The sequence below is a fragment of the Leuciscus leuciscus genome (genome assembly GCF_965113295.1).
Source record: "Leuciscus leuciscus genome assembly, chromosome: 17".
NCBI classification, from domain to species: Eukaryota; Metazoa; Chordata; class Actinopteri; order Cypriniformes; family Leuciscidae; genus Leuciscus; species Leuciscus leuciscus.
In genome coordinates this window covers 14,064,929-14,079,505 of record NC_138741.1, presented here as the reverse complement: position 1 = coordinate 14,079,505, position 14,577 = coordinate 14,064,929, and the positions used below count along the sequence as shown (strand labels likewise).

General features: G+C 38.8%; 1 protein-coding gene across 1 annotated transcript in view; it reads right to left on the bottom strand.

Moving 5' to 3' along the window:
* ush2a (Usher syndrome 2A (autosomal recessive, mild)) overlaps positions 1-14,577 on the bottom strand; it is a 209,485-nt gene that overhangs the window by 179,267 nt on the left and 15,641 nt on the right. Inside the window, exons 4-9 of the mRNA XM_082142594.1 lie at positions 12,894-13,029; positions 11,337-11,400; positions 10,941-11,235; positions 9,802-9,986; positions 6,592-6,813; positions 4,321-4,414 (exon numbers count right to left, since the gene is read on the bottom strand). Of these exons, the coding sequence (XP_081998720.1) occupies positions 4,321-4,414; positions 6,592-6,813; positions 9,802-9,986; positions 10,941-11,235; positions 11,337-11,400; positions 12,894-13,029 (996 nt within the window). The remainder of the gene's footprint in view (positions 1-4,320; positions 4,415-6,591; positions 6,814-9,801; positions 9,987-10,940; positions 11,236-11,336; positions 11,401-12,893; positions 13,030-14,577) is intronic.

Genomic DNA, 14,577 nt, shown 5'->3' with positions numbered 1-14,577 from the left:
TTTTTTTTTTAAAGGGTGTATGTAGTTTTGAGAACATATATTGTGCAAAACTGTAAGTATACAACATAATTTTGCAGATAAATAAAATTTAAGTACACTAGCTGCAGAGACTTAAGTAGGTCTAATGTTTATTATGGCTTGGAGCTTATGAAACCCCAAATTTAAAATTAGAATATTGTCTAACTGATGTCTTTTCAGTTAAAAAGAAACACAACAACGATTCTTAAAATCGAGATTATGTGCTACACCACTAAGATATATTGGAATGGGAATAATACGCGCGCGCTGGTATTCAGTGATATCATGTTTCGTTTTGAATTTGAGGTGGTCGAACGGATTAGTCGTGTGTTAACTTACCGAACTGTTACCCCACACACTCTGTCTATAGTTTGCTGCTGCTCGTCTGACGGCTTAAACCCGAACCAAGTCCAAATAATGGATGTGGCACCGATCTTTTTCACCAGCTTTCACTTTCAGCCGTGTTTACTTAAGATGACGACGAATATACGTTGCAGCCGAGTTTACCTCGCGGCCGCGGGTAGATTGCGTCATCATAGCTTGTGTAGTATAGAGCCATCTCCCAACCCAATTTGGAGAATAGATTAACGGCGATATTTTTTTTATCGCGCGATAAGAGTCTCGCGTTAACGCAGCACGTTAACGCCGATAACGGCCCACCACTAATATATATATATATATATATATATATATATATATATATTAGAGGTGGGCATAGATTAATTTTTTTAATCTAGATTAATCTAGATTAATTTTGAAATTAATCTAGATTAATCTAGATTAAAATGGCTCATTTGAATTCTGCCGAAGGCATTCAGAATATGTGTGCTACCCAAATAATGACTATAAAAGTAAGTCTTTGAGAACGGGTTTCTCAAGCCAGGTGGCGCATTAGACCAGGGGCTCATCTCCTGTTTCCAAAATGCATCACAAACTGCTTGAGAAAGCTGTTCTACTCATAGACTGTAAAAGGTTACTACTGTACTGTTACCGTCCGTAGGCAACATTAGGTAGGCCTATGTTATTATCAACTACTATAGGCTATCAATTAGGGATGGGCGATATGGCCTAAAATCTATATTGTGATATACATTGCACATTGCAGCCTCTTGCGATAACGATATACAGTATATTATAATAAAACCATTTCAGAACAGATTACACAGACCCATGCTAAACAACTGCTAAATGTTTTTTTTTTTTAAAGGGTGTATGTAGTTTTGAGAACATATATTGTGCAAAACTGTAAGTATACAACATAATTTTGCAGATAAATAAAATTTAAGTACACTAGCTGCAGAGACTTAAGTAGGTCTAATGTTTATTATGGCTTGGAGCTTATGAAACCCCAAATTTAAAATTAGAATATTGTCTAACTGATGTCTTTTCAGTTAAAAAGAAACACAACAACGATTCTTAAAATCGAGATTATGTGCTACACCACTAAGATATATTGGAATGGGAATAATACGCGCGCGCTGGTATTCAGTGATATCATGTTTCGTTTTGAATTTGAGGTGGTCGAACGGATTAGTCGTGTGTTAACTTACCGAACTGTTACCCCACACACTCTGTCTATAGTTTGCTGCTGCTCGTCTGACGGCTTAAACCCGAACCAAGTCCAAATAATGGATGTGGCACCGATCTTTTTCACCAGCTTTCACTTTCAGCCGTGTTTACTTAAGATGACGACGAATATACGTTGCAGCCGAGTTTACCTCGCGGCCGCGGGTAGATTGCGTCATCATAGCTTGTGTAGTATAGAGCCATCTCCCAACCCAATTTGGAGAATAGATTAACGGCGATATTTTTTTTATCGCGCGATAAGAGTCTCGCGTTAACGCAGCACGTTAACGCCGATAACGGCCCACCACTAATATATATATATATATATATATATATATATATATTTACACTAAATTCAACTAATTAAAACTAGAATACGCAATCAATTCTATAGCAGAGTCAAAAATAGAGATGAACAACAGTATTTAACAAAATATTTAAAGAAATGCCTCACAGGGCCTCAAATAATCAGTAAATCCTTGTATCAATGTATGTAATCCGTTTCATTCAGGTGGTTCACAAAGGGAGGCCATGAGTCTTTCAGACAAATTAATTCACCAATTTATTTATGAAAGAGTGAACAGTGTAGAAGAGCATTCTAGTATTCAGTTAGTAGCGTCACAACTTTTACACAGCTACACCCCACCATGTGTTGAGTTGTAGTAGAAGACTACATTTATTAGGATGTGGCCTCAGTGGCCTAAAAGACACACACATAGACACTCTTGTCTTACACAGAGACAGAAAATTAAGATTTGTTAATAGACATTGTTTTAATAGTTTCTGAGGGATGAATGCGGTGGAATGTGGCATTAACAGGACACATCAAAAACGCTCTCTGTGGAATGTGACTGACATGAATGACCTATTGTCACATACATGTGAACTCCAACACTGCTTTCCTAACTGAGTGACAATCATTTCAGTCAATGTGCACTGACGACAAGAAATGAGACCCCATCAGCACTTTCATTGGCTCTGAGTGGGATATTACGAGGAAGCAAACATTAGTAGGGCCAGCCTAGATCCGTGTCTCAGAGCTAGTAAGTAAACACAGCAGATAGCTTCGGGGCAGGCGACAGTCCCACCTCGAAGCCAGGTGTTTGGGTCTAGGGGCGTTTAGGGCGACGAGACAACTCATATTTACCATATTTACACACACACACTTTTCAGTATATACGTGTTCGATGTGGCCCTTGTTTGTTTCGGTGAAAACAACAACAGTAGCAGCAGTAGAGAGAGTGTGCCGTGTCTGGCCTTGAATAATGCATGACATCTGGTGAATAATTTAAATCACCAAACATCAGGTTTAAAAGTTTAATCCTGGGACTTGTTCCCAATGTTCAGAATTATAAGCAGCGATCTGGACAGTGCAGACTCTCAATAGGAAGAACGGTGAGGAGATTCCAGAGAGGAATGGAGAACTAGCAGAATATGGAAAAGACTACAGGGTTTTTTTGTCAAAAGCATTTCTACAAATAAAGGACATTTAAACCTAACTATATTTTCACATGCAGAATTGCTGAAGCTATAAATCAAACTGTCTCCCCTAAATGGTCCTTTCTCTCATTTGTAGTGAAGGAAGGTCTGATTCGTTCTAGTGAATCAGTTCATACTAAACCAGTGGATCTCAATCTTTTGACTTCAAGGGTCCCCCAATGTCCACAACAATATTTGCATATTTGTATACAATATTTTTCTCTATCATATGTAGAAATGTCTGATTCATTTTTAGTGAATCAGTTTGCCCTAAACGGGCTCTTTCATTCTAATAAATTGCTATACCTCCAAAATGCTCCCTTCTCTCAAATGTGCCATCAGAAAGTCTGATTTATTCTAGTGAATTGACACACCCTAAACTTTCTCTTCTCATATGTAGTAGGTCTGATTTGTTGTTCCTCCTAAATGGTACCGTCTCTCATATGTAGCGTTAAATTCATTCTATTTGTCTTAAACGATCCTCTCTATCATATGTATAAACGTCTGATTCATTTTAGTGAATCAGTTTGCCTAAAAATGTCCTGTAGATGTCTGATTCATTCTAGTGAATTGGTTTACCTTAAAAAATGCCCCCTTCTCTCAAATGCTTCATTATAGTGAAACAGTTTGGACTCAACAAACCTCTCTCTCATATTTCAAATGCATTCTAGTGAATCTCTCTTATATTTAGCATTGAACAGTTTATTCGAATAGTTCATGGAAATGATTTTTTTTTTTTTAAGTCCTTCATGGTATTTTAGGTCTCAACTACAACTTGACTGTAGTTCAAATACTTTAAATTATGATAATCTTGGCAAACTACAGTTTCAAAGTAGCTTCTCGAAACTGGTGAGCCATGGCATTCCTGAAAGTGTGAGTACTGGCGCCGTGTCATCAGAGCTTTCCCTGAGATATAATTACCTTTGCTGGACTCATCATCAAGACACCCAGGGGCTGATGGGACAGGACGATTAGAGCATTTCTGCCCACAAAACCACTTCCTTCTCTCCTTCCTCTTTTCTTTTTTACCCTTCTTTTAGCTCTTTTCATCAGGAAACTGGAGATGTGCGGGAATGATCTCTCTGTCTCTTGTTTTCCTCACGCTCTAACTCTCTCTCTCTCGCTCTCTCTCTCACTGCTTTTTTCCTGTCATTCCGTTAAGGCCTATTTTTGAGTGTGCTGTTCATTAAAGAGGACTCTTGCATGTCATTAAAGGGAAGTGGTTAATTAAAAGGGGGCCTCCCCTGCGGGACTCACATTAGCTCCATGTGTGTGGCTCTCTGGGAGGCAGGCGCAACGGTACGGACTCACACTAGTGTCACAGCTGTCTGCATGGCCATGGCACTCACACCTAAAGGGACAAAGACACACAATTAGAACCCACGTCCTTCTGGAGAATCGTCATTTCTGTTCTTCTCATACATCTAGTGGAACTGGTTCTCAAGGTAAATAAAACATTTGTGTTTTGCTTGAATACCTTAATTGGAGCAGGTATAGGGTGAAATCAAGGAAACGGGATATTATGATTTATGATTTGTTCATGTTCCACAAAACTATGCTATGTTTAAAAGTACATTTTTAAGTAAGCATGATATGGTGAGAACAACAACATTTTCTTCCATAATGTGACATTCCCAAATTAAATAGGGTATTTACATTTCACACATAAAATTAAGTGAAACAAGACATGATTTTATACTGTGGTAATTGATTGGCTGAGAAAAAAGAGGTCTTGATGATGTCAGCAGAAAGGAAAGTTGTTTTAGGCAGGGCAAAACAAAAAACTTAAGACAGGAGGGATAATGTATTTTGATGAAAGATTGACATGACTATGTTTTTCTACTTCTTTGAAATAACATGTAATCAAGTCTGTCATGTAATCTGTCATAATAAGACTAAGAACATGTATTAAAATGAAAATGCTAAAAAATTAAGTCAAAAAAGCTAAAAGTTGCTGTATTATGTCAAATCATTTGAATCTGTGTTCACTTTAAATGTTTTTTTGTTTTGTTTTTTATCCAAATTTATATTTTTCAGTTCAACTTACATTTTTTCAGGACACTTGGAAATATGTAGCAAATTTCAACAAATCAACAGGGTCAGCAACATCAACAGTTCCTGACAAAATCTTCCTTATTCACATTCTCTAGATCTCTCTATCAATCTTCCATTCCATCATTCTCTCTGTGCATGGCTAATAGGACTTTCGCATTCAACATTTATAAATGCCAAAGGAAATATCAACGGTGTGTCGTAATGTACAACAGCAGACCTGACAGGTCTCCATCAGACGGAACACGCACCTGCAGGTCACCGCTTTAATTATTCATTCTCAACGGCCCTTATTCAACATTATCATCCACACATCTTTACACGGCTCCCTCTAAAAACAGCACCCTTCACCTCCGTTACTCAAACAAACAACTTAACAAGAAAACAAGAGAGAGGAGGAGAGTGGAAAAGAAAGAGGGCTGTCATTATTGCTGGAGGTTATTACGGTATGAGCGTAAAGCAAACACTAATGCTCCCAGACACAGCTTGACACCCTGTCAGAATACCTCAAAGGCGGAATTTACGCACATTTTAGTCCCCAAACACACATACATCCTCTTCTCAGCCTCTCACATGTTTGAACTGTCAGTCTCCCTAAGGGGGTGAATCCACTACTGTTTACTCTCAGCCTTTGTTTCTCCAGCGAAGCTGTTGCGATGCCTCAGAGAGCAAAAGTAGAGAGCCATACAGGGGGAAAAAAGAGAGAAAAGGCGGGGAGGATGGGGGACACCTCTGAATGTCAGAGGATGATGAGATTTCACAGTCTCTAAATCTCGATTTCGTCTGTGCCAGTTTAACTAGCTCTTAATTAAAGCTGCCTTCTCTCGCTCACTCAGACTTACTCGCACAGCGAGAACGAGCCAGGTTACAGCTGCCTGCATAATGACATAATTACCATAGTCGTAAGAACAGTGGCTGTTTAATGTCTGAAGGTATACATGGATATAACACCATGTATCTGCTTCTGAAGAGACAAAAGAACAGATTCAACATCCTTGAGAGACGCAGAAGAACATTTCAGACTGATTAGCTGCTTCCCTGAAGCATCGGAGAAGAACACAAGTTCTGAAATCTTCCTGCCAGTGATTTCCAAATGTGGCCTCCCCACTGTAATTACAAGACCATTAACAGGAAGACAAAATCTGTGTTAAACATGGCATTACTCTCTGCGGCTAATAACAGACATGTCATAGATCCCCCAGTTGTGTCAAACTAGCAAAACATAATTTTTCTGCCATCTCCACTTGGTCTTGAACCTAAAAAGTCTTTCACTTTATCAAAGTCTGAATTATCCTGCCATATCCGCCTACTGATTTTCTCATCAAACACGGAAATCCAATCAAATTGAAAACAAAATCCACAAATGTATGTCAAATTTTGTTACTGGAAGCGTTAATCATGGGGCGAAAAGGGGAGATTGTGTCAGGTGATGCTTGATTGGGGTTGGCAGGTGTCAGAATGCTGCTGGTCTCGAACCTGCCGCTGATGGTGATCTCGTCCACGGCATAGTAGCGATGGCGGAAAGGAACCGTTGCCTCTTGAGTGTGGTACTGGCCGTGGAAAAGGATTCTCACATGTGTGGCTCTCACAAACTCTTGTAGGGCGGCACTGTTGTAGAAGTCGTTGTAGTCCGGTCGCAGGTTTGGCTCGGGTGTTAGCATGCTGAAGGTGATATTTCCGCGGGAGAATGGTATGTCACTGAAACAAAAGACCAAACAAAAAAAACTCTATTTAGTTTGCAATTCACCCTTCGCAGTGAGTTTGATTGACAGGCGATCTGACCAATCATAATCCGCCATTCACCAAATCCGCCATTTTTGTCCGACAAAGCAGTCAGGAGAGATTAACATCGGCGGATTTGAACTTGAAAAGCGGTGTGTACTGACGTCTTTCCGCGATTGAAACAACATTCATTCTGATGTTCATTCATGTTTATTTGATGCTATAAATCAACTAGAAGCTAAACAAGCTTCTTAGAACAAAACAAGCTTTAAAATAACCTAAAACAGCTAAAAATGACGACATATTGTTAATTTTTATTTGTTTCCCCGGTCTTGGAAAACCTAGATCCTTTATATGAGGGAACTTTTAAAGTGTGATTTCCAGACCTAGAAAAGTCATAGAAATTTCTATAATGAATATGAATTTTAAAGTTATGTCAAGCTCTAATATATTTTCAAGCAAAAACTGCTAATTGCAAAAAACAAAAACAACAAAACATCCCATAATCACAAAAAACTGGAAATGTCATGTAATGCATTGGTCATAGAAGGTATGAACCCTGAAAAAAGGAATTTTAGCATTTTTGGGGCTTTTAAATGACTTTCGTCATAAGTAAAAGAGTGGCCAGCGTAATTCTTCAGCATTTCCCCTTGGTAGAAAGTAAGCCTTGCAGGAATGTGGATGTGTAAATGATGACAATTTTCATTCTTGGGTGAACTAAACCCTTTAAATTGTTACAAACAGAAAACGTAACCTATATTATCCTACTGACTTACAAAAAAGAAAGAAAAAATAATAAAAATCCTGTGTCTAAAGCTTTGAATGTGTGAGTGATTGAAAGAGACCGAGAACTTCAAGTTTTGACATAGCAGTGTAACACGTTGTCAGTTTGAAAATGAAACATGTCACAAGCTACTGAAATGAACAAACATCAAAGAAATTGGAAAAGCAAAGGTCTTTCCTTTGCAGCTCAGAACTACTAAGAGGAAATTTCACTAATACAGATTTAAAATATAGTTCGGGGTTTGAAAGGGTGATTTCTTAAAGGGCAGGAATAAATAGGGTGAATGAGAGAGTTCTCAAAGTCTTTCCAGGGGCAGGACAGGTATAGCCCCTGCTGCATTATTCACTCTCAAGAAAGATCCACAGAGCGCTTCTGCACGTTCCAGCCCTAATGCTGGTAGACTTATCCAGGACAAACCTGTGTGAAGAAAGTATTTTGTCACAATCTCTCTCTCTCTCTCTCTCTCTCTTTTCATCTACCTTTGCTCTCTGTGTCTCTCTCTCCCCACATACTCTGATGTGACATGTCTTAAAAATCTAAATGCAGACCCTTAAAGGTGCATTGCGCAAGTCTCTGAGTTTTTGCAGAACTATGCCCCCTCTGGCGGCAAGCGAAACTGCAGCCAGAAGTGTGCACGCTCACGGACAAAAGTTTTCTTTTTTTTATCTTACGTGGAGTTTGCGTTGGTGTTTGAAATGAACTACAAGCCGGTCTCTTAGAATCCATCTTCTACGGAGAATGGCGGCGAATACACAAACCTGCCAGACAGCCAGGTGAGCGTGCCGTGAACGCGCATGACGTCACGCCCAGTCTAAAATTCCGGCCCGAATCCCTCTTATTTAATTTACTTTACAGGATTATAGAGACAATCTCAGTGATCAGAGAAGGGCTCATTCAGCCCATCAGGCAATTGTTTAAGCATGTATGGGTTAGAAAACGGGTTTTTTTAACATGAAAAAGTTGCTTGATGCACCTTTAAGTCACTGGGTCTAAGATATTGTTTGTAAATAATGTAAGTGGTGGTGAAACATTGGTCAGTAGAACCAAACTAAGCAGGATGCATAGGCTGCATTATAAACAGATTTATCATGAGCTTGCCTAACTTAAAATGTAGTGTGATGTTATGTAGATCAGTGGTTCTCAACCTTTTTTACTCTAAAGCCTTCCATTGCCCTTCCCATATAGTTGTTTTCAAACTTTTTATTTAAATTAACAGAAACTGGGAGTATTGATATATTAAAGTAATTAACCATGATTCATAAAGTGATTCAAGAAAAGAAAAAACCAGTTATTGAGTGGAGAAGATTTTTTTAGTTTACATATTACATATGTTTTCTTTTAGTGCTTTAGAGCATTTAGAGTTTCATTATTTTATGAATAATAATTATAATTAATTCATAAAGCAATTCTGCGGCACACTTAGAAGTTTAGGAGCAAGTGGGCCTGGCCCCCTGGTTGAGAACCACTGATGGAAAGAATTACTAGAACTCAAAGAACACTCCTCAAGAACACTGCTCAAAGCACCACACACAGTATAAGGAGAAGGCAACGAACTGCCAGTGTTGAGGGTAATTTACTTTTTTTCAAGTAACTAGTAAAGTAACATTACTACAAACAAAATATCTTTATTTATGTCATTCTTTGTGAAATAGCTACTTAATCGCATGATTTCAATGACTTTCACTAATGATTTTGTGAGGGTCAATTATACATGTTTCTGTATATGTATCATCAATGAAGACACATGAACTGCAGTTTATCATCATAAATAGTTATCATCTATAACCCTCTCAGCCCGAGCCCATTAAAATAACTGTCCTCATTTTCTCTGTATGCATGTGAAACCAGGTGCTTGTGTGGTCCATAACAGCTAAGTCTCTCTGCTGTCTTGATTGCAGCCAAGGACAGCAGAGATCAGATGTGTGCAGCCTGGACCGCAGCCAAGAGCAGCATTTTCCTCCCTATTCTCCTCCTAGATCCTCCAAAAGCTCCTAGACTCCCACTAAATGACAATCCACTGCTTTTATCAAAGTGGGAACTTGTCTCAACCCACTTTGATACAGCTTACCTGGCAGGAATCATTTGTTCAAGGATTGTTATCAGATTCAGAAGCGCCTGTGGATGGACTAACGGACATACAGTATAGAGCGCGTGTGTGTGTGTGTGTGTATATACAGTACCTGGGCAACTGTAGACAGTTTACAGAATCAGGACGATCCAAAGGCCCGTTATCCTCCATCCCAAAGTAGCTGCAGTTCTTGGCCAGGAACTGCCAGTCCTTCCATTCTGAGTTCCTGATCGTCTTCCTTTGAATGCGGACTGCTTCGGGCTGAGCGTTGAGGAATTGGAGAATCACGTAGAAAACCTGTAAAGGAAGCATGCAAAATTGACAGAGGGTGAAATATGCATGAAATACTAAACAGCAATGGATTATCTATTATCTGCACAGCAACAGTCAATGCTCTGCTGCCTCCTAAAGCACGCCGGCGCTTTGAAGAACAGCTTGAAGCACCGCTTTACTCTTCCCTCTCTCCCTCTGTGGCTTCATTTTGAGGAGTTTGTCGAGAAACTGGTTGCAGCTTTGACTAAGTGGACACTTCAAAGTCTGTGTGGTGGTGTGTTTTATCTGGTATTGAGAGGAGAGACTGAGGCAGAGCTGCATAAATCCTCTACTTCTTTACAGCTGGACTCTCTGCTCGGCTTGGCTTAGCCACATGGATGACTGAGCGACTCACTCAGACACACACAAAGGACTTTAGGTCGGCTTTAGTGTATTCAAATGGAAAAGACGCTACCCAGTGTCTGGATTTGAAAAAACAGCCACACAAATAGACAGTGGCGGGTTGAAACTTACTTTAAATCAGTTGTTATCAACCAAGGCCCGGGGCCCACTAGGGGGCCTCCGTAAACTTCCAGGGGCATCCCATTAAGTCTTACAATGATTTAAATGTTGTTATATTAATTACAATATTAAAAATAAAAAAAACTGCTAAAAATAAAGACGTGTAACATTTAACTGACATATTTTGAGTTTATTTATTTTTATTACTTGAGTACTTCAGGGACATACAGTAGCAGCTTAGAAATGAGGGTCTTCGAATATTGTCTTGGACAAATTGAGTCAGAAAGGTTGAGAACCACTGTTTCAAACCATATGGTTTCTTGATTCTCTGTAAAGTAAATTAATATCAAGATAAAATATAAATCCTAATAAATACTCTTCTAAATACACAGCATGAACGAACTAGGGATTTTTCAGGCCATTTTTGTTGGTCCTGGAACAACATTCCCAACAAGCCACTTATTGGTGGGTATGTACCTGGTACTGTCCATTCTCAAGATCTATGGTGATGGTTATTCCTTTGTCCAGCAGCTCTAAAGTGGGAAAGATGGAGGAGATCCAGGTGGTTCCGATGTCATTGTCATTGATGTAATGCAGTGGGTGGGCGTCCTGGTTCAGGCGGAGCACTTTGTTATGGGTGGTATCATTGGCTGCATTGGGGATGCAGTACCTCTCCACTAAGGGATGCACTCTGGGGTGGCTGGCGGGGCAGCGGCATGTGGACTGGGTGTGTAGTTGAGGGAATTGCCCAGCATACACCTCTTCAATCTCTCTGAAATACAGAAATGCATGATTTAAAATTGTTAATATCCGTGTTTCTAAACCGTTTTTGCTTCAGCATCTGATGTTAATGTCCTGTGACCTTATGCTTACCTGTTGGTTAATGTCTTTGGATAAAATCTAAAATCCTGCATCCTTCCAATGAATTGATTTGACCCTGGGGAGAAAAAGAAAGGAAAGTCAATGGCCGCTATTGAAGACGGTCTGCAGGATCCATAGCAACTAGTGGATTACCTTATCTGTGTCTTTATTTGAGTTAAAGAGACACTTGCTGCATGGTGGGATCTATTATGCTTATTTACAGATCTCTGTGAGCATTAATCCCACCGGCAGGATGGGCGGCATAGATCCAAGCCTAAACGTGTGGGTCCATCTACATCACCAGATAAGATATAATTCCTTCTGTTCTAATAACTGGCTCTGTTTGAGATGTTATATGGATGTTTGCCCTGAAATCTTTTCATCTTTGTGTGCTGAGTCTGTGTTTTACATGAGATATTGTTGCTGTATTTAAATAGCACATTTTAGTATGGAGTATAGTAAAGAAGTTTGAATGCATATATGAAAACGCAAGACAAGACATGCCAAGCCAAAGAAAAATTGAACATATATAATGATAAAAGCATTTCATTCAGATAACGATTACTTAATAAACCAGTCTGTACACCAGAAGAGAGATTATACAATATTAAATGACATGATCGAATAGACATACATTTGAAAAGACAAGAAATAAGAATTTTGGGGTCTTAGATAATTTATGTTCTTGAAAGAAGTCTCTTTTTCTCACCTTACTTGGTCAAATTTTATGCTCTGGTCAAAAGTTTCAAATGGCATCATGTTTGTCTGAACCCAGCATTGGACTTTAAATCTTATAAGAAATCCTTCCATGCTTTGTCCACATGAGTTCTACATGAATCAAACAAGCATTTCAGACCCCTGGGCTTGGGATGTAGAGTTTATAATGTGTGCAAAATGGATTACACAGACTGCAACTTTCATGTGAAGCTGTTCTGTGTGTGCATGTTTGACAGTAAATGAGGCATGCTCTCTTTGAAGACTATATGCAGTGGGTTGCTTCCTTCTTCTGTGCCATTTAGGAAACGAGAGAAACTAATAGCAGTGGTACCAATTTGTTATGCCCTCTAAGAGATTTGGTCAAAATTATTGTCATTTTTGCACTAACAAACACAGCAATGTTGAGCTTAGATTAGAATGACAGCAGAGTGAACTTAAAGAAACTTTAGCAAGTCTATACTATTTGTGGATGTGTATTCAAAATGTGTGTGTCTGTGTGTGTGTGCGTGTGCGTGTGTGTGTATTTCATTCCCTGGGGGTATTACAGAAATCCCATCTCATCTCATTTATGAGGAGATTATTTGTTGCCATATGGTCACCCCTGACCTATATAAACTCCAACTATGATTAGTTGCAGGCTTATGAATATTTCTATAATGGAAAAATGTAACATGTCTGCAAATTAGTGTGTCCTTTTCTGCACTCAAATCGAGTGATAGGAAACTGTGTGATTCTGAGGAGAAATACCGTTGGACGAGGATAGTTACAGCTTTGAAAAAAAAGCTAATTCTAATCAAATATATAAATGTGCATATTAAAAACTGAAAGATGTAGAAGTACAGAAATCATTACCGTTAGAACTTCTACCAATCCACAGAGCACTCTCTGAGGTGATGTCATCAACAGGTCCTGCTAGGGTTTGTGTGTCCAAAGCTGTGCCATCCTCCTCAAGACCATTCAGGAACAAGCTCACACTTATGTCATGCATCTATGGATTAATCAGGAAAAAGAAGAATGAGTGCAATGCTGATTATAAATAAACATTTCATTCAATACTGAAATATATTGCTAAAAATAGTTAAGTATTTCCAAATGTAGTATATTTATATGTAATATTTATGTTTTCTATGGCTGATGATTGTGGATACTCTTCTCAGAAAACGCCCCTTCATCATATTCATATTTGCATGTTCTTTCACAATCTCCTTTTAAAAAAGGTGCATGGAAATAAGTCAACTAAAAAAATCCATAAGGATGAAGGCAGCATTAGACTTGAGGATGCTTAAGCTGCTCTCTTTCATGGCCACTGATTGAAAACTGTAGAGAGGCTATTCTTGAAATCTCTAACCGGCCAATGACTTGCTGCTGAGATCTGAAGCAACGTCATAGTGATGTAAATGAATCTTGAAGTGCTTCATCCCATTTACTAGCCCTGCAGACTCTTGAAAGAGCTCTGGTACTCCCATTGTTGCCTTTTTTCCCCTTCCATTCTAGTAACTGTTGCTTTGGGACAATAATGAGGGTATTTTTTCAACCGTTGCATCAAAGTGTTTATGACAAAATATTTAAGCTGATATTGCACATATAAGATGGTTGTGATTCAGCCCAAAAAGCACACGGTTTTATGCAACCGTTCAATCAACAAATAAATAAAGTTAATATTGAGCAATTTTTCAGATGAATGTGACAAGTTATTTTTTAGCCAATGAAATTAGTTCCAAATAAAACCGACAATCAAGATTAATGTCATCAAGCAACACACAGACTGAAGGCAGCAACTCCAACATTCAGCTATGATCCAAGGAAGCCTAAAATGCCTGGAGACATCAATTCATTAGCGTTCCCATTCCTGACCTCATGGCGATGCTGATTGGCTGATGGCACCACAAGAATGTGCACAGTCCCGAGCCCTTTGCTAGTGATATCCTTAAGCTGTGATGTCCAAGACAGCAGACGGGGAAAAATATTACATTCAAATCTCTTATAAATTAGGCACTGATAAAATCTCTTATAATATAATGAAATATATTTGAATGTAAAACAAATAGCAATAAAACAAATAGCAAAAAAAATTACAATTCAACAATTGTTGTTGTGTTGTTACAGCATCTAGCAGTAGGGGCTAAGGCGCTATGCTAACCAGCCAAACATGGCTGCTTGTATTCTGGCTCCACCTGCATTCACTCCAGCAGGAAATTGGACTATACCATTTCAATTAGGAATGAGGGGCCCTCCTTCTTGTCACATTTCATTTGCATTAGTTTCAATGCTTAATTTGTGCATTACTTTAGTTGTTCTAAATGGCTTTTTTGTTAAATGCCTAAAATAAGGTCTGTGGTTAATTCAATCAATTTTCACATTTTATTCTACAACATAAAAAAAAATAATACCCCACTCATAATTTTTTTAAGCTTCTAAAAGTCTTGAAAAAGGCGGTTGCTTACAAGTGACTGAGGCTGGAATTTTCGTCCGATTTTGAGCCGAATTCTGACTCATGCGACTCATTTTCGGGTCAGGCCCGGAATGTCATGCGTCG